Here is a 21,997-nt window from a genome sequence, read left to right on the forward strand (position 1 = left end):
TTAAATTGACAGTCTGTCAGTGGCGGCAGCTGACTCGAACGTACGACCATGTTGTTGCAGCGCGTTATGTTCCTCCCACTGTTTTCTCCGTGGAGCAGGCAAATCTCCCAAAATCTGATTCCTCGCCTCCCCGCTGTGCGGCTGGCCGGCTTCAGGAACAACTCGAGTAAGTGCGTTTTCTTTTCAAGGCATCATTTTTGTAATATAACTCTAGTGTCCCCTGTCGGGCACCTGACACACATCGCAACCGGTGTTTTTATTTCTGGTTCCTATACCCTGTTCCTTCTCCTCAACGCAATAAGACCACCACCAAATCTTCCTGCTCCTCCTTCCACAAGAACAGCCCCTCACCCTCAATCAATCCAAAGTCTGTGCTTCAATGCCATTCACATTGTAAACTTGCATCCGAATAGTGCAATAGGACTCTCAAAACTAGGTGCATTGTTGTGTGGTGTTCTTTTCGTGGGTCACATGTAGGCCTATGTTTAATTGGCAGCACGCAGCCGCCCGTTAGTGTGGACACCAGTTTACAACCAAACACGGGAAGTTTGTTTGTTTTAACCCTTAATACTTACGTTTTCCGTGAACAATTATGTTCTGTGTCATTTTTTATTCAACGCCAAGAATATCCTTATCTGTATGATTATAAACTACTGGACTGTATCCAAATGTGTCATCTGACATCCAATGGGTGAGTAATCTTATCAATGCTTCAGAGAAAAAGGAAAGTGTAATTTTTTTTTTTTGCTGCATTGGGTACAGAATAGGCCATTCTCGCACCTTTGTCAAGGCACTCTAACCTCTGTATGACTTTTGTTCCTTAAGTTTGATGTGTATAATTATTTTTATAAAGTTTTTAGTCTTTTGAGATTTCCTCATAACCTTTCAAAGACCGACAGGTGCATGCTTATATGGTGACGTTTGACAATGTAATCTGAAATCCATACTTGAGGAAGACAAAGCCTCACATAAACTTTGTACGACCTGTCCAAACTAATGGAACGAAAACCCCAGAAAATGCAATCAAATTTAACAAACAAAAAAAAAAAAAAGTGATGCGTTTATGCAATACTTATGTTCTAACAGGCTTGCCCGATGTGAAGGAGCGGACTCTGATTGCTGTCAAACCAGACGGCGTCCAGCGTCGTCTCGTGGGACAGATCATCCGGCGCTTTGAGCAGAGGGGCTTCAAGCTGGTGGGCCTGAAAATGCTGCAGGTACATATTCCACTGCACGTGTGTTAAGCGGTATTTGTGCCATATCCAAGTATGTGCGGTATGTGGTTTCATTGTGTTGAGAAGGTTCCCGAGGAGCTCCTGTCCCAACACTACTGTCAACTGACGCAGAAGCCCTTCTATTCCAGTCTAGTGGAGTACATGACCTCGGGTCCTGTGGTTGTCATGGTGAGAGCCTGGTGACGTTCGTTTTGATCAATGGGATAATCATATCAGAATGCAATGTACAATTTGGCGCCGAAATTAGCATTGTTTAGGTCTATTCTCAGCTGACTTTCTTCAATTAATTCAGTGATACTGTTACTTACCACTAGAGGGCGCTTGCATGCCACTACTGGTACTCGTATCACACTTTCAGAATCGCGGTTTTAGTGTGCGCATCCTAATTAACGATACAGCACTTAGATGTGAATAATTTTGTGACACTGTAAAAATGATTTTAAAAAGAAAGGAATGTATTGATTGAAACATCAACATCTGAATGCCTCACAATTTTTTTTTGACGTTATTTCAATTCCAAACAAAAAATACGTTTTAACTCAAATTGTCAATAATTCTGAAGTGTCCGTTATTTTGGCCTGAACTACCTGTTTAGGTGTGGGAAGGGCACAATGTGGTCCAGTCATCGCGTGCGATGGTGGGACCCACCAACCCTGCTGCGGCCCCAGCAGGCACCGTCAGAGGAGATTTCAGCCTTCATGTCAGCAGGTAATATAATCAGAGTCATATTTGGTTGTGTCAACTCATTAGTGGCATATTAATCATATTTTACGTTGCGAAGGAATGTGGTCCATGCCAGTGACTCCTTGGAGGGAGCGCAAAGGGAGATTCAGCTCTGGTTCCAGGGAAAGGAGCTTGTCAAGTGGGACTGCTGGGACCAGACGTTAACCTGCGAGAACTAAAGACGCCTAAAAGTGATGCTACCTCTTCTCTTGCTGTTGGTGCCGCTCCTTTAAAGGTCCCTAGAAAAGGATGTACAGTATTTACATAAGAGTCACCTCAGGAAATGTGTTTGTTCAAACAAAAAAAAGGTTGTTTTTTTTAAATTTAACATCAGCTTAAGTGCATTTCGCTTTTGTGTTACTGCTGGAATGGGTTTTGTTGGATATACTCAGTGATCCGCAATCAGGTGATAGATCAAAGCAATTTTGCGACTAATACAGTATGAAATATTTCCAACCTAATGCAGAAATGAAAAGCTCAGGATCTATAAAGTGAAGGAATTTCCTTCAATTTTATTATAACCACTGCAAAGAAATTAATTAAGCCATTAGCGGGATCAGCATACAAGTGGAGGGCAGAGGCCTTTTAAAATGTTAAGTAGTGAACTAAAATGATATTTTGTTAAGTATAATGTCAATGATTGAAATTTACAGTAACTTGAAAAAAATCTGGTGCTTCCAGTAAAAAAAAAAAAAAAAAAATCTTTTAATGTATTATGTCTGTCTTGGAATAACTCAGGTTTTGCATATTTTAATAAATACTGTATTATGCCTTAAAAATAATTGTTTTTCAAATCAGCCATGTTTTTGTTTTTTGTACGACGCTTTGTGAAACACTAAAATTACTTTGTGCTAAAATACTGTAATTCCAGCAATTATAATATAAATAATGACAACAGCATTGAGTTTATTTTCAGTTTAAAGATGATGCAACAGTCAGGTTGCAGTAAAAAGTCGACAGTCATCTGCTGGTTTGCCTTCAAAAATCCAGAATACATATTACATGGCTTTGTCGCTCTGACAAACTATCTCAGTCTATTCTTGTAATATCTTTTTTTTTTTTTTTTTTTTTGCTTTTGCTTGCACATTAGAGGAACAGAAGTACTTGAGAACATTAAAAAAAACAGGTTTGTCAATCTGCAGTAGAGCCACTTGACAGATGAGCTGTGCATAAAATAAATGATTCGCATGTACGTTTTGCCTAAGCATAAAGTCCACTTGATCGACTGTACGCTGTATCATTCACTCATGCCAATCTTCAGCTTCTGCCTTTCCATCGCCTTCTCCAATTCTGAGTGCTTTTGCACATCCTGAGGTAGGGACATCGAAGACAGGGATTAGTTCATAATTGTTAAGCATTTTAAATTGGAATACTTGGTGTCACTGTAAGTAGGTCAGTAACAATTGGGCCAAAATACACGAGTCAAGGTTGGGCAAACAAACGGACTTTGTAAACATACAGAGTACTGCACTAGTACGCGCATGCACACGAAAAAAAACCATCCACATTCGCACACACAATTCCCCAGAGGTTAAAGACAAGACTTTAACCCCACTTGCCTAAAAGGTAATGGGGACATTTGCAAGTGGCCTACAATTTGGGGTGACATAAAAGTTTAAACATACACACTGTCGACAAAGTTGACTTATTTTGGCCACAAAGGTAACTGCATCAACACAATAAATTCATACAGACAAACACATGCACACGGACATTGTCCATAACAACAAATTGACCAACCTCAAGAATGACCTTCTGCATCATAATATGACTGTACACTCGACCCCCTTCATCTTGAGACACTTCACAGAGTTCCCTCTTGTTCAGGGAGAAGAGCTGTGCTCCAGTTAAAACGCCAAGACTCTGGACCGTCCTAAAAGACGAGGAAGGAGAAGCAAACTCTAAATTGGTTTCTGTTCACTTTCCCCCCCATTCCTATTTGTCAGCTGTTTGTGTCCAACTCCGCTCAGATTGAGTGTTTGTTGAGACTACATTCTGACACTAGAGGGCAGTGTAGTGCTCTTTAACCCTATGCCGGGGAAAGAAGAATTTGCCAGCCATACTAATGGTAACATTTTATTTTTCACTCTTGTAAAGAGGTCTAATGCAGTGTAAAAGAGTGACATTCGCTTACTGCTGACTGAAGCCCTTTGCTACGAGCCAGGCCTCCACCTCGGACGCCGGAGAGTGGTAGTTCAATGTAAACGATGGTTCCACGGAGCGTGACGTCAAAAGAGGAGGGCGGCTGCCGGAGATTCTTTTCTGCGCCATTCGTTGGAGAAGCTCGTCGTTCATTATCAGTACTGCACAAACACACGGAGCCACGTGCAAAATCATTTGCATGCAGCCGTGCACATGCCGTACAAACAAGTATGGCGAGAGTAGGTATGACCTGCTCAAGCCAAGTAATGTTGTTTTTTAAGAAGAAGAAAAAAGCCAATACTATATTGTAAAACGTACAATAATGATCCTTATACAGAATTAGTTTTTTTCTGCATTTTTTTTTTAAACTTCAATGGATATTGTGTTGCTCCTTGGCCACCTGGGGGTAGTATAATACAGACGTGGCGATACGTGGTCTCCCCTCAGGAAGCTGCAGTAATATTGGTCATTCTTCACAGAGGATAAAGAATATATGCTTGTGAGTATTGTTCTATTCTCTGTGTACATATGTTGAAATATGCTTAGGGTTATAACATCAACGATATTTGTTCGCCTGAAGGTGGTACCTCGATCTCCATTGTCGCCGTATATTGTGGACGGCAACACCATGCTCTGAGGTCTTGGTGTTGGGCTCATCGCAGTTGGACAAGTGCCAACCGGACTCAAGGGAGCGTATGAAATGGGTGACATCTAGAGAGCAGAAAAGAAGCAATAAGGCAAGTTGCGAGGAATTTTGGCAGAATCAATATAGACTCTAAAATGAGGGCACACCACTGTTTTTTCTCCGCTGTTGTTGTTTAGAGCTGACAGCGGTTCCAAGATATTATATGGAACAAATCCTATCTGGTCAAAGCGGTTGCGACACTTCCACCATCTCTTTGATGACTCGATGACCTGAAACGAGTAAATTGCAAATTAAATTGCAGTAAATCATATTTTAAGACTCCGTATATTTTAAAGGAACAGATATACACATGAAACTCTTTAATTGTGCGTGTGCATGTGTACCTCCAGTGTTTCTCCTTGCAGAACCGAGAGCTCACTGCTGTTTCTTGCAACAAAGTCATAGGTGCAGCAGTAATGTCGCTCCCCAGGTGGCGGAAGTCCATTTCCCTCTCTGAAATGATATTTACAGTGACATCAGTACAGATTTGCCCAAAGCTAAGTGGTGGGGTGGTGCATGGACCAAAAAATGAAATTCTAATTACTGTGTAGGGATAGACCGATTATCTGCACCGATATTTGGCTTTTGGACGAATATCGAATCGGCATCGTCCTTTTTTAAAACTCTGCTGGCCGATAATAAATCAATTTAAAACTGTGGAAATCAAAACAAAGACAAAACAATTGTCCTTTTTACTGAAAATTAATACCGGCTCCAAATATCAGTTATTGGCATCCTTGACTACTTATAATCGGTATCGGCTCTGAAAAAAGCACATCGGTCTATCTCTATTACTGTGTTTGCAAAGTCTGACCAGAACTTTCTTTTTTTGCCAAGAGAATGGCCTCCGGGCGATCTCCTTTCACATTGTTACCAAACACTTCATGCCAAAAATTGGAAAACAATTGTGCTTATGGTCCATATTTGATGTGTAAAGTGCTTTGAGTTAACATCTGTTGTGAGCTGGCGCTATACAAAAAAAACTTGATAAGTATTGCACTTTGCCCACTCCACTCACACTTCATCTGTCTCGTCAACAGGGCTTCCCACTGCGTGTTCACTCCGCGCGTTAGCATCTTGTTTGTGCTGCGACTCAACAGGATCTTCCAAAGGCAAACCAGAGGAGTGGAACGCCTGCGGCCGCCATCCGTCCAGGAAGACGGGCGAGTAAGGAGGGACGGATACCCCGAGCTGGGAACTGAATCGAGTGGTGATATTAGGATTTGTTGGAGACGTCTAACACAATTGGAAACGGGGGGGGGGGGGAGAAACACCCACCACGGGGAAGTCCAGTTGGGGCCTAACTCAGTCCAGAGCTGTTTTTCCTCCTCAGTCAGATGCTCCTGAAGCAGCCAAACAGCACCAGTGGTCAGTGCTGGACTGACCACTGACCCAGCCAATTGTGGCCCGCATGTGGTTTGCACCATCTGCGACGGTGGCAGCGGTAAGTCAGCAAGAGACGAGCCCATCGTCCAAAACGTGAGGGCGACTCACCAGTTGGAGTGGGAAAAAGATGTGATGCAGCAACTCCGGTGCGCTGGGTTGGGCTATGGCTGACTTGACGCGATCCTGAAGTGAGCAGGAAATAGTCACAGGAGTGAAAAATTGGAGTCATCTGAGTAGTCTCATCTCACCAGCAGACTGAAGGAGTACTTGATTTTCTGGAAGAGGTCCACAAATTCGTCCTCTGATGGAGGAAGCGCTTTCATGGTAAGCAAGTCATCTGCACAATCGCAAGTATGAACAATTTCATGCCAATATGTACACACACACACACATAATGTAAACCAATCAAATGAATGCGCCCCAATTCAAATAATGTATAATATACACTCTTCAAACATTTTTCAATAAGTAGTGTATGATTATTTCCGAGCAGAACTCTTGTCTTGCACGTTTGATTTGCAAACGTCTGAATCTGAACGTGTAAAAAAAAAAAACAATTATAATAATAATAATAATAATAATAATTCCTCTCCATTCTGCAACCTTCCAAACGACTGTATTGTAGGTGGCAATGAAAGCTCCAACAGCAGCGCTCATTCAGCAGCAGGTAAATGTGTGCTCACTACCATCTTGGCTCTGCTTCTTGCTCTTCCTGCTTCTTTTGGTCCTCTGATTGAGGATGCTCTGGGCCTCGGCCGTCTGCTGCAAACGCAACATGAACCGCTCGATGTCATCGAAGCAGTGGTTCAGAATCTCCTGGTGAGGATTTGACAAAGGGGGAGATCGGCTTGTAGTAGGTCGCTCTGTTACTCCTCCTCCGCAGGTTATTTTCTCATGCAATATGACGGGCACCGTGACACAACATTTCCCCCGGTTCAACCCAAGAACAGAAAATAGAATATTACGTATTGAGACCATTTAAGTTTAAGGGGCTGACACTAGTTTCTTAACTTCAGTAGCTGTGGCACATGGTTTCAAACTCATGGCCATGAAAGCTTGTGACCATTTTTCTTTGACTTCTGTCCAAAACCAGCCATAAAATTAATAAGCAAATGCGGAGGAAATTATGTAATATGGTGAGGCAATTATTACGATTCCCGTAAACAAACAGAGTGCAACTCTGGTTCTGGCTAGCAAGATGTCGTGGCTAGCAAAATGCTTTTTTTTCTTTCTTTTTTTTAAGTGGCCTTCAAACAGATCTCTTCAGTCACGGCAATTACTAAATGCCATTATTATTGGTTTTTTTTTTGTTTTTTTAATAGCAATACTAGAACAATTGTGTGGTTGTGTGGTTTCACCGTTGAAATCCATGACCTGAGGTCAACTACAATTTGGCACGCAATGAAACAAGCTTGACACACCTGAGCTATGCTATTAATTAAACGGATGAATTACAAAACACAGCAATTTTGCAATAGTTGCACTACATGTCAAACAAGTCTCCCCACAAAGACAAAAACGCTGTGTACATTGGTGTCATCTGCATGTAGGGTTTTTTTTTTCAGTAATTCAATTTACCGCTGCATAAGTGTCACAATATGAATCAAAATGTCAAAAGTAAATCACATTAAAATGAACTTTATTCTATTTCTCATAAAATGTCAACATATATTGGCTATTTACTTCATTAAAGAGGAAACCAGCCCCCACATTTTCTATAATATGTTCTATGCACCTCCACTAGTCTAAACACGGCACTCTGATTATTAATATTGTGTTTGTGGAATATGAGTTAAGCCGTTTTTAGCCATCTCAGGGGGCGGCCATTTTGCCACTTTCTGTCAATTGAAAATGACGCCTCAGTTGCTCAAGACTCAGGCAACAACTGATCACGGCTCACTTCATTCCTGAAGCTGAGCCGTGATTGGTTGCTACCGGACACCCTGAGCAATTGTGATGTCATTTTCAGTCGACAGCTAAAATGGCCGCCCCCTGAGATGGACACAAACGGGTGGATTTCATTGCTTAAAGTCAACCCGTAAAATTCCTTTTACTCGCTAGTTGAAACATTGCATTCTGATTAATATTGTGTTTGTGGGATAAGAGTTAAGCATAGAACATATTGCAAATCATTTTGGGGGGTTGGGGACTTTCCCTTTAACAGTTTCATCTTAATTACGTGAGATAAATGAAATTAAATGAAGCACTTACCACTTCTCTCTCTTCATTCAGTTGAGATGGAGAGTTGGACTCTATTTTGACATCATTCTCTAAGCACAGAATATCATCTTTTAGTTAGTTCAGTCAAACACACACACACAAAAAATGCAAACATTTATTTAAGAGTTGAGTCCAGGATACCTTTACTGAAATCAGGGCTTTCAGGGAGCTCGCCCAAGGCAACGTGCTGTTTGGGGGCGGGCATGACTCGGACACCTGAAGGCTTTCGAGGCATCACCGGAGGAGGTCGTGCCGACATCTGTTAAGTCAAATCAGAGATACATACAGTATGTCACATCCGAGTGTGCAAAAGGGGGGTTTCAACGGGGCGGTGCTCCCAGCCATCCACCTGCGGGTGTGGCGGTGGGGCTCTTAGAAGAGATTTACATTTAGATTAGATTAGAAGCACAAGAGGGGACCAGAGACATCACAGATCGTATTTATCACACACTACTACGCACTAAGTCACTTTAGCATTATGACAAAAATGATTGTTTTTTTTATTATTGCAAACTCCCCCCTTCAAGTAGAATTATGTACAGATTAGTGCTGTCAAGTGATTAAAAATGTTTCGCAAAATTTTCCACAATTGATCGCAATTAATCGTATTTTTCAACTATAATTTTTTACAAAGCTTGGAACCGATATTTAGTTTTGAGATTTATAGACTGTTCTAATAGCTTTCTTTGATTCTTGAATATGATTCTTTTCCTGTAAAAATACAACAGTCGATACACGATACACCAAAGACGTACAATTAATATGGTATTTGAGCTTGGCTTTGCGAAGTGTGCAAATTATTTAGGATTTCTCAAATGAGCCATCGAGCATCTTTTTTAATTAAAAACTACGTAAAAGTCTGTCTTTCGACAGTGACTCTCCTCTAAGTTTGTCTGCACAGTGAGCACAGGTCAGCTGCAACAGGAAGTCAATAAAACTGAGTTAACTGAGTTAATCTTTTTAGTGCATATGACATTTAAATTAATCTCCATAGTTAATGCTTTAATTTTGACAGCCCTAGTACAGATACTGTGAAAAACTGTGATAAAAAGTAGAAGTATATAATATAGACTCAAGTACAGACACCTGAAAAATCGACTCAAGTACAGGTTGTTACATTGTTCCAACAATGGCAGGTATCTTTAAAAACTATTATTATATAACTAGAATTATTACGGTGCTGAGGAAGCCCGGAAGAATGCTGAGAATTTAAAGAGCACACTTTCGAATCTGGATGCTCGGAAGTGACAGGTACACTCTACAGGAAAAACCACCGACACTGGCTGCGTGGAATGTGGATGACACAATCCTCCAGAAAGTTCCTCTACAAATTCAGTGCGACACGAGACGACTATCGTGGAATGATGCCGACTTAATTTCATCCTCATAACCTTTTTCTTACAAAATGAAGAAAAAAATCCCTCAAGGTGAACATGAACAGTCAAAGCATATCAGGCAGTGATTAGTCACACATATTCTAATGATGAAAGTGAAACTGACAAAAACATTTCAGCCAATCTCACTCATCACACTTGGGGCACACCCACACACACGTATTATTTGCAAAGAATTAGCGCATGTATTATTGACGCATTACTGTACCCTTTGTTGCGGTCTGCGTGTTTTAAGTCCAAGCCACAGAAGACAACAGTAGTGGCGCTCACTGAGCTGAAGCTGTTTACACGAGCACGTCCCACCTACTCCAGAAATGCAGAAACGAGAAAAACGAGTCTGACTTTAATCCGTCCCGCTTTCACTCTTCCTCCCCCCCCCTTATTGCCTGATGACCACCTGCAAAGGTTGGGCAAAATTCTGGCACACCTGCGCCAATATTATTTCAATGTTAATGACGGTATATTTATCAACTCAAACATCCCACATTCACCTACTTGAAATTTTGTCTACATAACATATGACATTATATGTCTTTTTTTTTTAAACATGACTGTGAGCCTGACATTGAAATATTGTATTTAATATATTAATATTTAATATCACTTAGTGCTGCTTTTCATAGTACCATTTCAATGTTGTTTAATTTTAATATCAGCCCTTGGTTATAAACAGACTTGTAACCCAGGTGTCACAACCGTGGTGCCGATTGGAACCAGACGCCCCACTGAGGACGACATGAGTATCCCTCAGGCCTGTTCTAAAAATAGCTCACCAGTGATGTGTGTGATTTCCAAGGAATGTTGTAGAACTGATCATTCGAAAATGTAAACACTGACGGAGATTTAAAAAGATAAAGTGTTGCGTCTTGCTATTTATCTGTTTCTTAATTATTGCGAGGAATCCTGAATTAATAATAATAACATTATCAATGGTAATTCGAGCAAATGTATTATTTCAGACGTGTATCAAACTTCGCATTAATCGATACCCAAGAAGTAGCTCTCAGTTTCAACAAGTTTGGTGCCCCCTGCTGTACCCTATTTTGTGGCGTTGCAAAGACCTAGAAATAAATAATTTTTGCATTTTAGCGCAGTGCTTCTCAGTTATTTTCTCTTACACTTCCAAGAAGAAGCAAACATGTCGCGCCTCCCCAACTCTCTGTCGTGACTAGAAATAGTATCATTTGTCTATAAAATTGTTATAAGTAGACCACTGCATAACATTGCCCCCTTGTTAACATTAAGGCAAACAAAAAATAAATAAAGAACACCTTATAACTATGAGCACCACTGCCACCTACTGTAGTGGATGTGCAATTACACTTTATTCTAATACGAAAAGAAAAGCATTTTCCCCTGAAAAAATCTTACGTCATGACACCAAACATTTTTTTGTTGTTGTTGATAAACCGGTTCTATATGCCACTCAGAATATAAATGTAACATTTTACAAGATCTTCCCTTTGGCAAATATGTCACTGCTGTCATTCAATAGTTAATTCAACGTTAGCGTTCCTAGCAATACCAGTCTGGCCATGCACACACGCGACAAAACATAGAACACGACAGCCTGAAGGTGATTTCAGAGCAGTTATGTCGCCAATTATAACATGACGAGCAAACCTGGGCCACAAGTAAGTGACTCAGACAAATAAGTAGTACACGTGAGTTTTAGTTAATTTCTGTGGTGCATGGTTTTACAAGTGGCCATGAAAAGTTGCTAATTTAATGATATATTTTCTATTCAGAAACAATTGCTGTAAAAATAAACGTATAAAGTATATAACTTCATCATACGAATGTTTGTTCATTAGTTCTGCTATACTCGAACTTAATTTATGATGGGAATTAAGTAGAAAATTTTAACACTACTGTATATTGCCAATTGTTGCCACGATACTCCACTGGTGAATGTGTCTTCGGCTCTAAACTGCGGACACTTAAGCACTCGGAAAAATATAGTGTTGACTTGTTTTCAACGTTTTTGGGGAAAAATGTATATCGTAAGGCTTTTTTTTTTTTTTTTTTTTTTTAAACGACCATGTATAGTAAGGCGTTTTAGATGAAAAAAAGACCATCTATAGTAAGGCGTTTTTGGGGCTAAAAATGACCATGCTTAGTAAGGTGTTTTGGGGGGTGAAAAAACGACCGTGTAGAATAAGGCGTTTTTGGGGATAAAAACGACCATGTATATAGTAAGGCGTTTTGGGGGGGGGGGGAAACGACCATGTGCTTGAATAAAACACACAAGTGTAAAGTAAGGCGTTTTTTGGGGAAAAAAACCAACCATTCATAGTAAGACGTTTTGGGGGGAAAACGACCATATATAGTAAGGCATTTTTGGGAGGAAAAAACGACTATTTATAGTGAGGCGTTTGGGGGAGGGGGGGGGGATTATCATGTATAGTAAGGTGTCTTTGGGGGGAAAACGACCATGTATAGTAAGGCGTTTTTGGGGGGAAAAATGCGATTAAATATAGTAAGGCGTTTTGGGGGAGAAAAAATACCATGTGTACTCCCGATGACACGTAATACTTTGATTTCATCGTGTTTCGTTATGTGTTGCAGGTTAAGGCTACAGATCTGTCGGACCAGTAGCGACCCACCCACTCCCCCCAACCAACGAGACGAGACGGGACGCTTCTCAACCTCCCAGCAGAGTTGTCTTTTTCGACAATGCATCTTGAAACAAAAACACGAACTAAACATTTGGGACTGTGACTGAAGTAGACAAGAAGACACTTGTGTCTTTTATTCAAGCACTTTATTCACGATCACCAATAAAGCAACGTAACAAACTACACTGCCTCTTTGTCATGTTCGTCTTCAATTTCAAACCAAGGTGACTTTGCAAACTCTCTCCTGATGGATGACATCATGAAGTTAGTGGTAGTAGACAGTTGGGGGCGGGGGGGGTTATTTGTCAGGTTTGAGTGTCATCACAGAGTCCACGTGGAATGTTAGCGGTGCAAGTGACCACTTGACGAGGGATGCCAACCCTCTCCCCAATTACATTTTCTTTTTTCATGTAACTGAGGATAAGCGGCTCGGATAATGGCTGGATAGGTGGCTGTTTCCAAGTCTGCAGTCCAACTGTTGATAATGATCCAGTAAATACACAACAAAAACTCGAATTTTTCCCGTCAACATGGCCGAGTGGTATAAGAAGTAGCGTGGTGTTCAGACGATCCGGGTTCGATCCTTACTCTTTGCTCCATTCACTAATTAAACTGTGAACAAAGCAAGAGTCGAACCCGGGTCTCCCAAAGACCAAACTGTAACATTAACCATTCGACCATGTCTGATCTTCCAAGGAGTTTCGATTGGTTATATATGTCCATTGATGTACACATTTGCTTTTCACTGCGTCACCATATGTGATATGTACTACTAAGAAAGCCGATGACGGCAACCGAGTGGTAGTCAAGGGGAAAATACTGTTACATCAAACGCAGACAACCCGGGTTCGAACCCGAGCAAGCATTTATGACAATGCTTCTATTATTTCCCTCCCGCACTTTCAATGCAAAACAATTTCTTTACTAGTGGTGACCACTTAACTTTCTGTGTTAAATAAGTTTTTTTTTTTTTTTTCCTCTGGATGTGACGTCATCACCGGAAACCTATTTAAGTCGGGGAAAAGGAGACATTCAGTCATTCTTCCTCAGCTCTTGGCAGCCTCCGGTCGTTCTCGTCCACCTGCTGCGTCGCACACATCTCCTCGACAAGATGACCGAAAACTTTGATAAGGTGAGTGCTCAAAACTCACTGCTTTTGCTCACTTTGAGCTAAAGTAGCACTTTAGGCGTGCTCGCGCCTTGCTAACATGGCAAGCTAAAGCGTTTGCTCTAGCGTTGGTAATTAACGCTTCCTACGACTATAAATTGCACCAAAACGCGTTTTTGCAACTACATGCCGACAAACGGATGAACGCAATTACAATATTTATTCATGGCTTGGTTGATGTTTATTCAACAATAATGCAGCTACTTTGTGTGACGATGACTAACGACGCGTTTGCTCAAATCTTTTCCAGCATCTGGACGAAAGTGCCGTTTTGCCGACGGTAAGTAGACAAAACTTCAATGAATACATCAATTGCAAGTATATTTTCATGCATGCGTGTTAACCGTCTCATTTCTGTCCACAGGCTGCATCTTCAACAGAACGGCCCAAATGATCCTTAAATGGCTGACTTCCTGTCTTTTTGGGACATGGCGTCATGAGACTTTTGCATTTCTACCAAATGTCAGGTTGCTAAGCCATTAGCTTGTCAGGCTGAGCATTTTAAAGTGGAATGCTTACATTCCTTACGTTTGTCTTTCAGGCCACCATGCTGTTGAAGAGGTGTCCAGCTCTGCTCTCCTCACTGGTAAAACACACGTTCTCATACATGTACAAATGTTTGACTAATTATTTCAGCATGTGCTGACCAGGGGACATCCTGTGATCTTTAGCAATCAGCACAGGTGTGTCAAATCCAAGTCCAGTAAGTAAAAACGAAGCCACAGTTTGACTTGTGTCACAGGTGCTTCTACTCAACCAGCTTCTGGGGAACTCTTTTACCTGCCAATTGAATGGAAGCACCTGCGGCTATAGCTAAACTGCGGCAGGGGTTTTACTTTTTGGACCTGGAATTGACACCTGGGTGAGGTGGGAACATGCACTCAATGGCAACACTTCGATCACTGTCAACTTCGTTTGCTGCAGTATCACTCCAGGAAGAAGCACCAGCCAAGATTCTGGATGCAACTGAAGGAGGGTCAGGAGACCTGATGTGACTTTCCAGCAGCGGCCCATCCAAACGTCTGCTTTTAGTTTGTCCTCCCCCTCTTTTTGCAGTCATGCCAGAGCTTCATTGAGAGCTGTGAAACAAGATGGCGGTGTATCAAGTGAGCATTGTTTTCCTCTGCAGTTTTGCGAAAGTTGCAGGCAGGAATCTCAAACCTGTTCCTGAATGTTTTCTCCCTGCTGCAACACACCTGATTGAAATCAGTCTCCTAAAAAGCTTACTGATTTGAATCGGGTGTGTAGCAGATGGGCGACCCACAATGAACAGGATTGAAGACCTGGTCAACAAGTTACTACTTTTGTCCTGCTCTTGTTCACCAGGTGGCGCTGAAGAACCTGATCAGTGCAGCCTGGATCATCTTGTGAAGTCGAGCTCCTCTTCAAGGTTGGCACCTGTTGCAAAAGACAAACTTGACGAATCAAGGTTGTTGACTGTTTTTTGTTTCTAGGTGGCGCTATGATCAACTTGGTGACTGGTTCAAGCTACAAAAAAACTCTGCATGTTGAAAGAGCACTTGCCTGCTTTTTCTTAGACTTGGCATGCACTGCAGCTTCCAGCAAGAGTGCCGTCAGGGACTCTTCCACCTGCTGGGCAAAGAAATGTTTCTAAATGTGGAAGGTCCTCAAAGCTGCCTCCATTGTCAATATTAAGACATGCAAATAAACATACTAAAAATAGCAGCTTGACTGGTCCATCGTTTGTGGTATTTGCAAGTTTGTCCATCTGGGGGAGGTCTGCACCAGTCCAGAGTTTCAGGAGCTCGACCAGCTGCTGCAGTGCAAGGTTCCAGTCTACAGTGAGAAAATATTTTAGTCAACTAAAAAAAAATTGTCAATGTTGTCATTAAAGATGAAACACTATGCATTCATGGTATGTTGCTGATGCCATAAGCTTTTGACTCACCTTTTTGTCTTTAGGTCCACATGCTGGTCAACTGACGACTTCGCCGTGCAGCGACGAGGAGACAGTCTTTACATGTCATCCAACTTGAATGGTGCATATCATGAAGCTTGCCAGGGTGTTCCAGACTGCATCAAAGAGGAGCCCCTGAAGAAGCGTAACAGTAGAATGTACCTGCATTTCAGGTTAGTAATAGAATTGACTACTCACATGTTCCTTGTCCCGCAGATGGCGCCACTGGAGTGCTGCAACATGACTGAAAATGAGTCCTCTGCTGGTAAGAAAAGGAACATTTCATTTCAGCTAGCATGTTCTGGTTGTCTTGACAAAGTTGACTTTTTCTTGTGTCCAGTGTGGCGCACGATGGAGTAGCAGCAACACTTTTGCCTTTCTTGTTGCTTGCTCATCCACGAGGTTCTGAAGCCAAACTTTGAGGCAGCCTGAGACGAAATGGAAGACATTTACGGTATGTTCTTTACATTTTTTTTCACTGGATAATCCTCATGACAACTTTTCTGACCCAATACCTTTGGTTATTTTCCCCTTTGTAGGCAGCAAAGAACAAGATCACCATCCATCATAACTCACCTCTGAAGAGTCTTGATCGCTGGTAGGTTTCAAGCCCCACATCTTCTGCACCAGATGTTGACATAACTTTTGACTCACAGATGTTTTGTTTTTTTTTGGTCTTAGGTCCACACTCGTCCAAGTTCTTCTCGCTGGCCGACCACTTTGCAACGAGCAGACTGTCATCAGACTTGCAACTTTGTCTTCTGGCTGGCCGACCACTTCAGCAACGCGGCAACAAGCAGACAGTCATCTGACTTGTAACTTGTTTGTGATTGTCTCCTCTGCAAAAGAAATAAAGCTTGATTACAAATGACACTTAAGCTCTCAACTACATTCTTGCACACATCACAAAAAACTTGCTTAAAGCAAAGTTAAAAAAAAAAAAAAATTCTAAAATCAATTTTTTTCCTGAGTTTTTTTCTGAAATTTTTTTTTGCAAAAAAAAAAAAAATCCTAAAATATTTTTCAATTTTTTTTCCCGAATGTTTTTTTTCTGATTTTTTTTTTTTGGGGGGGGAAGTGGGTGTGTCAAAGCTGGAATAAAGCTTTCTGATTCGCTGATGAGTCTGGAAGTAGGTGGAGCAATGTGGATAAAAGGCTATGATTGGTCAAAAGGTGGGCGGGACTATGCAAATTGAAAGTGCTGCGATTGGTGGGGCCCAGAGTGGGCGTGGTTATGCAAATTTACAGCGCTGTGATTGGTCGGATTGCCAAAAGTGGGCGTGGCTATGCAAATAAGTGCGTTCTGATTGGCTATGCAAATTCAAGCCACACTGTGATTGGTGGATTCAAATTCAGGCGGAGTTAGGGGCAGTCCTAGCAGCAGATAGGTTTTTTTTAAGGCACTTTTGAGTCTTCAGGTCAAAGTTGCACTTCAGTCACTACATGAGACACAAGACTTACTATTCCCCTCAATCTCACATGACCCAAAGCTCGATGAATTTAGAGATTGCTCGAGTTTTGAGTCATGAGGAGACAAACAGGAGTAGTAATGTGACACTTGTGTCCACAGTAGTAGTGGCTGACGTGCAACTCTCACCTCAACACTTCAAGCAGCCTTTGGAATAGTTTTCCACTGCAGCAACCAACATGCAAGACTAAAAAAGAGGGCAGATTTACCAATAAAACACAAAGACTCCAATTCAAGTTGAACAATTTATTGGACAAAAACATGACAATTTGAAAGCATCTCACCAGTCACTGTTTGTGAGAGCTAACTCAAGTTGCACACACAGACATTGACGATGGAAGCAGCTTAAGTGTCGCCTGCTTGACGAGCTCATGTGTGATGTCACTTACTTCAAATGACGCGCACACACTTTGGCCATGGCACCAAAGGGGGACGTGAGCACACTGGGACATAAAGTGTACTGCACGACACCATGGTCAGACACTTCTGGACATGTTTTTGAATGACACTGATGTGAACCAAGTTAGTCAAAAATAGATAGATAGATACTTTTTTTTAAAAATATGACATTACTTTTAACTACCTTGGCCCACATCATTGTCATTGAAAAACATGCCCAGAAGTGTCTGACCATGGTGTTGTGTCATGCAATGCATGAAGCAAGCAAAAGTTGAAGTTGAGTGCACACACGTCCACCTTGCGGTGAGATGTGACATCACACATGAGCTCCTCAAGCACACACACTGCTCAATACTCACATGGGTCCAAATGCAGCTTGGCCTGCCCTTCCGCATGTCCCACAAGTCCATCGGCTGCACCTTTGAGCACGAAGCCTCCTCCATCCATCTGGTCAGGCAGAAAATAAAAGCAGTAAAAGTTGATTTTTTTTTTTAATTGTCTATTTTAAGATTCAAGTCATATTATTAGGAAGATATGGTGGTATAGTTTCACTTTTTACACATCCATTTGCAAATGTGCCCACACACATCATGCATCTGTGTGAGCAATCAGCTGGTGGCTTTCTCTCCACACCTGACATCCAATGAGCAACTCATGCTCCTTTCAATCAACTGCTCAAGCAGGGCCTCAAAGTCCTCCTACTGAAAATACTCCACACATGTGCTAAGATAGAGTACGTAGTTTAATATTGTTCAAACATACACAAAAAGTAAAACTACTCCAACAGGAAGCAATCTCATCCCCTTGATGTTCCTTTTCCTCCCCTTGTAAAAATGTCACTTTACAACCCTAAATTATCTGCTAAGTATTACTTTACATTTCCAAAATACACAACTTTTATCAAAACTATAAAACTTTTCAAATTCATGATGTATAAGATTACACATTTTTGTTTGTTCTTTTTCCCCGTGGCCCAAATCTGTTGTATTAGAAAAATTAAAGCGTTAACTCTGGAGAATAATTTAAATTTCATAAAGCGTTAAAAAAATGAACTCAGTTTTATTTCATTCCTGAGGCAGCTGACCTCTGCTCACCTTGCAGCCAAACTTAAGAGGAGAGCCACTAACGCAAAGACAGACAAAGATGGACTTCTATGTAGTTCTACTTGAAAAAGTTACTCATTGGAGGAATCCCAAATATGTCTTTGGCATATTGTATTTATATAGTGCATTTCATAACAGCGGCAGCTCTGACAAAGCACTTTACATTACAATCGCAATAATATAACAAGTGAACGCAATAAATTAAAACACAAATTACTATATACAGTAGACACTGGAAAACAGCAGAAACGTGTCAGTCTCACATCAGATCAAAAGCCAAAGACTAGAAATGTGTCTTCAAACAGTTTTTAAAAATGGACAGAGAGAGGGCTTGCCCGACATTTAATGGAATGTCATTCCAAAGGAAGGACCGGCAACAGAAAAGGCGCCATCCCCACATACTCAAAGAATCATATTCAAGGATCAAAGAAAGCTATTTGCACAGCCTCTTAATCTAAATATACTTTACTTTCTTTTTTAATTCCGAGATTTTGCTAGAGTAAATATCAGTTACAATCTTCATATAAAATCATTTATGAAATATTTTGCATGAATTACTTCAAATAAATTAATCGCTTGACAGAACACTTTTTTTTTTTCAGGATCAATTTAGATACGTCATGATATTCTTAATAAATCAAAGGTGTTTTTATTTTGAGATTTTACATTTATTTACATTTCTGTAAAGGCTTATCTATTTAATGACTTATTCAGTGCAATCGCCAGCATAAAAAAAGCAACGCAACATTTTGGTCAGTAACATATCGTCGCTGTCATGTGAAAAACACTTATCTCCATTTTTTTTTTCCCATTTTCTTATTTTTACCTGAATCATGTTTCTGCGTTACAGAAATCGCATTAAAGTGAAAATTAAAAAAAGTTTCCAAAATTGGAGATCAGTGTTTTTCACAGGACAGCGGTGATATTCAAGACGCCTCTCAGTGAAGCTGCACCTGTACACCGCATACTCAAAGGTTTGGCTAAGTTGTTGATGTTGGGGTGGAGGCTCTTTCTGTCTGGCAACGTCACGCCCCAGCACACTACATTTATTGACAACAGACAATTTGACAGCTCTGTCTTTAAAAGCTGCCTCTACAATCAATTTTTATGGGTGCTCACCAGAGTGGTGGCTTCCTTTGCAGTCTGAACCCAGATGGCGGGGACTACTATTTTGATTTTTTAAAAACTATTTTAATTTTATTTCAGTTTGAGATTTTTCATAAATTTTCTTTAAATATAATAACTTGCGCGTGATTGTGAGTGCGGATGTTTGTCTCTGTGTGCCCTGCGATTGGCTGGCAACCAATTCAGGGTGTCCCCCGCCTCCTGCCCAAAGACAGCTGGGATAGGCTCCAGCACGCCCGCGACCCTTGTGAGGATAAGCGGTATGGATAATGGATGGATAATAACTTGCTACTTTTTTTTTTTGGAAACAAAGAGGGGTTAGAAAAGTCACAACATTTTTGCAAAAAAGGTGTCGTCACAAAGCCCCAGGTTGTCAAGGTAAGTAAAAACCTTCCTTTAAGCACCCGAGAACTCTTTTGAATTGAAGAAAGAAATGATTCCTTTAGTACAGAGAAATCACATTCATTAATCTAAAAAAATTTAAGTATTGTAAAATGAGTGTAAAAAATTACATAGTAAAAATATACTGTATATTTTAATGTACTTCAATATTTTTTTCAAATCGGTTTAACACACACGATTTAAACTAAAAGTAAATTTATAACATAACAACATTGGATGTCATTAGACTGTGCCGGTGTCCCTAATGTTTTGACCCTCTCGAGCCACCAGAGGCATAATGCTACATAGAAGAAAATGGAAGGAACAAGCAGCATGCAGTACCTTTGAAGAATATGTTGATGGTGCGATGTGAAGGTAGACGACCAGCAGCAGGTGAACATGGGGAGAGATTTGCCACAAAATTAGTCACACAAATGCATTCGCGGTGTTCACGAGTTTTTCAGATCCACAAATATATTGGTGATTTTCACTTGTGTGTTTTGTTTTATGTGTGCGCGCATTCATCATGACTCTGCGTGTGAATTGTGGAACGTGCGTTTGTGGCTCAGCTGACAACCGTATTTTTTTTTTTACACAAACGTCATGCCATTTCCAAGATATTCCCACACTGGGGGCTGACATTTCAATCGCGCAATCGTGCAAACAGCAAAGGTGCTCCAACTGTGTCCATCTGTCGGACTGCGCGCACAAGGCGGAATGAGCCCATGTGACGCGCGTCATGGTAAATCGGTCCCCTCGGAATACAGTATCCGAATCTGGGTATCCGATTATTCAAGGAGGCCGATAACCGATATTTGGAGCCGATATTCATTTTCAGTAAAAGGGAAAATATTGGCATCAAAAAATAAAACAAATTAAAACTCTCAACTTTGTTGAAATGCCTTTACGCATGTTTGGTGAACATTTTTTTCAGATTAAAATTATTGCGTAATGTTGATGTTTTTTATTATTATACCTTTTTGACAATATGTATCTTTGTTGTAAAACTAACAAAGTTCAGGGAGCTCCCAGGGTCATCAGCATGTCTTCAAAAGTTACAAGAAGAGTTAAACAATTGCTCCCTATTGTTTTTCGACAGTAAATAAAGTTATCCAAAATTTCAAAATGACAGAAATGTTAAATTTCACTTATCTTTGTTTTGATTTCAAACAAAACCAAAAGGTGCATAGTTTCCCAGGATCAGTAGAATCTCTTATAAAGTTAACTGAAAGTTTAAACAAATAGTTCCTTGAAGTTAACAAGGTTTTAAATTGATTTATTATCGGCCGTCAGGTTAATTAAAAAAAGGCCAACACCGATATTCACCAAAATTCTGAATATCGGCACCGATAATCAGTCTATCCCTAGTGTGTACTTTGCCAAGTTAATGGCTGTCGAACTTAACTAGCAGCGATCGCTGGTTCAAACATATCATAACGGGAACGTCACATTAAACATTGACAACGCTCTGCTAGCCGAGACGCAAGGCGCGTTCAAATACAGTCGAGCACTTCACACTTCAGAAATAAGTGCATCAATGCATTAAAATGTTAATGCAGCACTGGGCAAGAAATCGACCTGAATAAAAACATTTCTAAAAAACTCTTTTGATGAAACATTGACTTACATGTAGTTGAATGGGACTTTGTCATGCCCTGTGGGGGTCTGTATCGTTTTTACTGGCATTCAGCAACTTTGAGGAGGATGGGATTAACCCTGGCACACAAAAAAAAAAAATACAAATGTCCTGAAATGCTTTACGGCATACTCACTTCTTCCTTTCCCTATAAGAACGTAAGTCGATTCGAAGGTCTATGCGCTCTTACTGGTTACATGGCAAAAGCCCCAATACAAACAAAGAAACAAAAGTATTATTTAAACAAAATTAGATTCATTACCTCATCGCTATTCATCTTTCACACAGCCACTGGAAATACAAATGTAATTCAGTCCAGCGAGAGCTCAGGATTTCACGACACTACGTGCTGGCGCGCATGGAAAATGTGGTTTTGAAAAGTGACTTTTGTCAAAA

The 21,997-nt window shown here is 40.7% G+C and overlaps 3 protein-coding genes and 1 long non-coding RNA gene across 20 annotated transcripts in view; 2 read left to right on the forward strand and 2 right to left on the reverse strand.

The window, feature by feature from the left end:
- nme4 (NME/NM23 nucleoside diphosphate kinase 4) lies at positions 1–12,586 on the forward strand. 6 transcript variants are annotated; one of them, XM_086054666.1, is made up of 12 exons: positions 1–166; positions 1,087–1,217; positions 1,302–1,403; positions 1,831–1,943; positions 2,017–4,599; positions 4,681–4,837; positions 4,923–5,024; positions 5,136–5,215; positions 5,826–6,359; positions 6,426–6,495; positions 6,797–6,990; positions 12,354–12,586. In XM_086054666.1, exons 1-5 carry the CDS (start codon positions 49–51, stop codon positions 2,135–2,137), a joined length of 585 nt encoding a protein of 194 aa, XP_085910792.1. In that variant the 5' UTR covers positions 1–48; the 3' UTR covers positions 2,138–4,599; positions 4,681–4,837; positions 4,923–5,024; positions 5,136–5,215; positions 5,826–6,359; positions 6,426–6,495; positions 6,797–6,990; positions 12,354–12,586. The 6 variants fall into 6 exon arrangements, with proteins under 6 accessions (XP_085910792.1, XP_085910791.1, XP_085910794.1 ...); XM_086054665.1 differs by having other exon boundaries at positions 2,017–4,343; positions 4,548–4,599; positions 5,136–6,359; XM_086054668.1 differs by having other exon boundaries at positions 2,017–2,193; positions 4,548–4,599; positions 5,136–6,359.
- LOC147134595 (epidermal growth factor receptor kinase substrate 8-like protein 1) lies at positions 2,442–10,084 on the reverse strand. 2 transcript variants are annotated; one of them, XM_086054662.1, is made up of 14 exons: positions 9,994–10,084; positions 8,533–8,650; positions 8,383–8,441; positions 6,858–6,987; positions 6,420–6,508; positions 6,280–6,354; positions 6,064–6,128; positions 5,804–5,983; positions 5,130–5,238; positions 4,893–5,015; positions 4,688–4,811; positions 4,093–4,261; positions 3,699–3,831; positions 2,442–3,267 (listed from the first exon to the last, which is right to left on the reverse strand). In XM_086054662.1, the coding sequence occupies exons 2-14, from the start codon at positions 8,648–8,650 to the stop codon at positions 3,196–3,198; spliced, it is 1,446 nt and encodes a 481-aa protein (XP_085910788.1). In that variant the 5' UTR covers positions 9,994–10,084; the 3' UTR covers positions 2,442–3,195. The 2 variants fall into 2 exon arrangements, with proteins under 2 accessions (XP_085910788.1, XP_085910786.1); XM_086054660.1 differs by having other exon boundaries at positions 6,064–6,212.
- LOC147134596 (uncharacterized) overlaps positions 12,534–21,997 on the reverse strand; it is a 13,037-nt gene continuing 3,573 nt past the window's right edge. The window contains exons 3-11 of one of the 5 annotated variants that reach the window (XR_015089977.1): positions 20,308–21,681; positions 17,716–17,803; positions 16,066–16,328; positions 15,688–15,917; positions 15,481–15,624; positions 15,247–15,368; positions 15,096–15,164; positions 14,874–14,969; positions 12,534–14,650 (exon numbers count right to left, since the gene is read on the reverse strand). This is a non-coding gene — a long non-coding RNA (uncharacterized LOC147134596). The remainder of the gene's footprint in view (positions 14,651–14,873; positions 14,970–15,095; positions 15,165–15,246; positions 15,369–15,480; positions 15,625–15,687; positions 15,918–16,065; positions 16,329–17,715; positions 17,804–20,307; positions 21,682–21,997) is intronic. The other 4 variants (XR_015089980.1, XR_015089979.1, XR_015089976.1 and 1 more) reach the window with 4 other exon arrangements.
- Positions 13,377–16,321, forward strand: LOC147134597 (uncharacterized). 7 transcript variants are annotated; one of them, XM_086054675.1, is made up of 13 exons: positions 13,402–13,535; positions 13,822–13,851; positions 13,936–14,033; positions 14,113–14,157; positions 14,496–14,677; positions 14,898–14,961; positions 15,026–15,195; positions 15,292–15,373; positions 15,495–15,634; positions 15,706–15,754; positions 15,830–15,943; positions 16,029–16,087; positions 16,171–16,321. In XM_086054675.1, the coding sequence occupies exons 7-10, from the start codon at positions 15,117–15,119 to the stop codon at positions 15,735–15,737; spliced, it is 333 nt and encodes a 110-aa protein (XP_085910801.1). In that variant the 5' UTR covers positions 13,402–13,535; positions 13,822–13,851; positions 13,936–14,033; positions 14,113–14,157; positions 14,496–14,677; positions 14,898–14,961; positions 15,026–15,116; the 3' UTR covers positions 15,738–15,754; positions 15,830–15,943; positions 16,029–16,087; positions 16,171–16,321. The 7 variants fall into 7 exon arrangements, with proteins under 7 accessions (XP_085910800.1, XP_085910799.1, XP_085910796.1 ...); XM_086054674.1 differs by having other exon boundaries at positions 13,377–13,535; positions 13,772–13,851; positions 15,495–15,754; XM_086054673.1 differs by having other exon boundaries at positions 13,383–13,535; positions 13,836–13,851; positions 13,936–14,038; positions 15,495–15,754.

This window comes from Filicampus tigris, chromosome 16 (assembly GCF_054856515.1).
Source record: "Filicampus tigris isolate MCC_2025a chromosome 16, RoL_Ftig_1.0, whole genome shotgun sequence".
Classification (NCBI taxonomy): Eukaryota; Metazoa; Chordata; class Actinopteri; order Syngnathiformes; family Syngnathidae; genus Filicampus; species Filicampus tigris.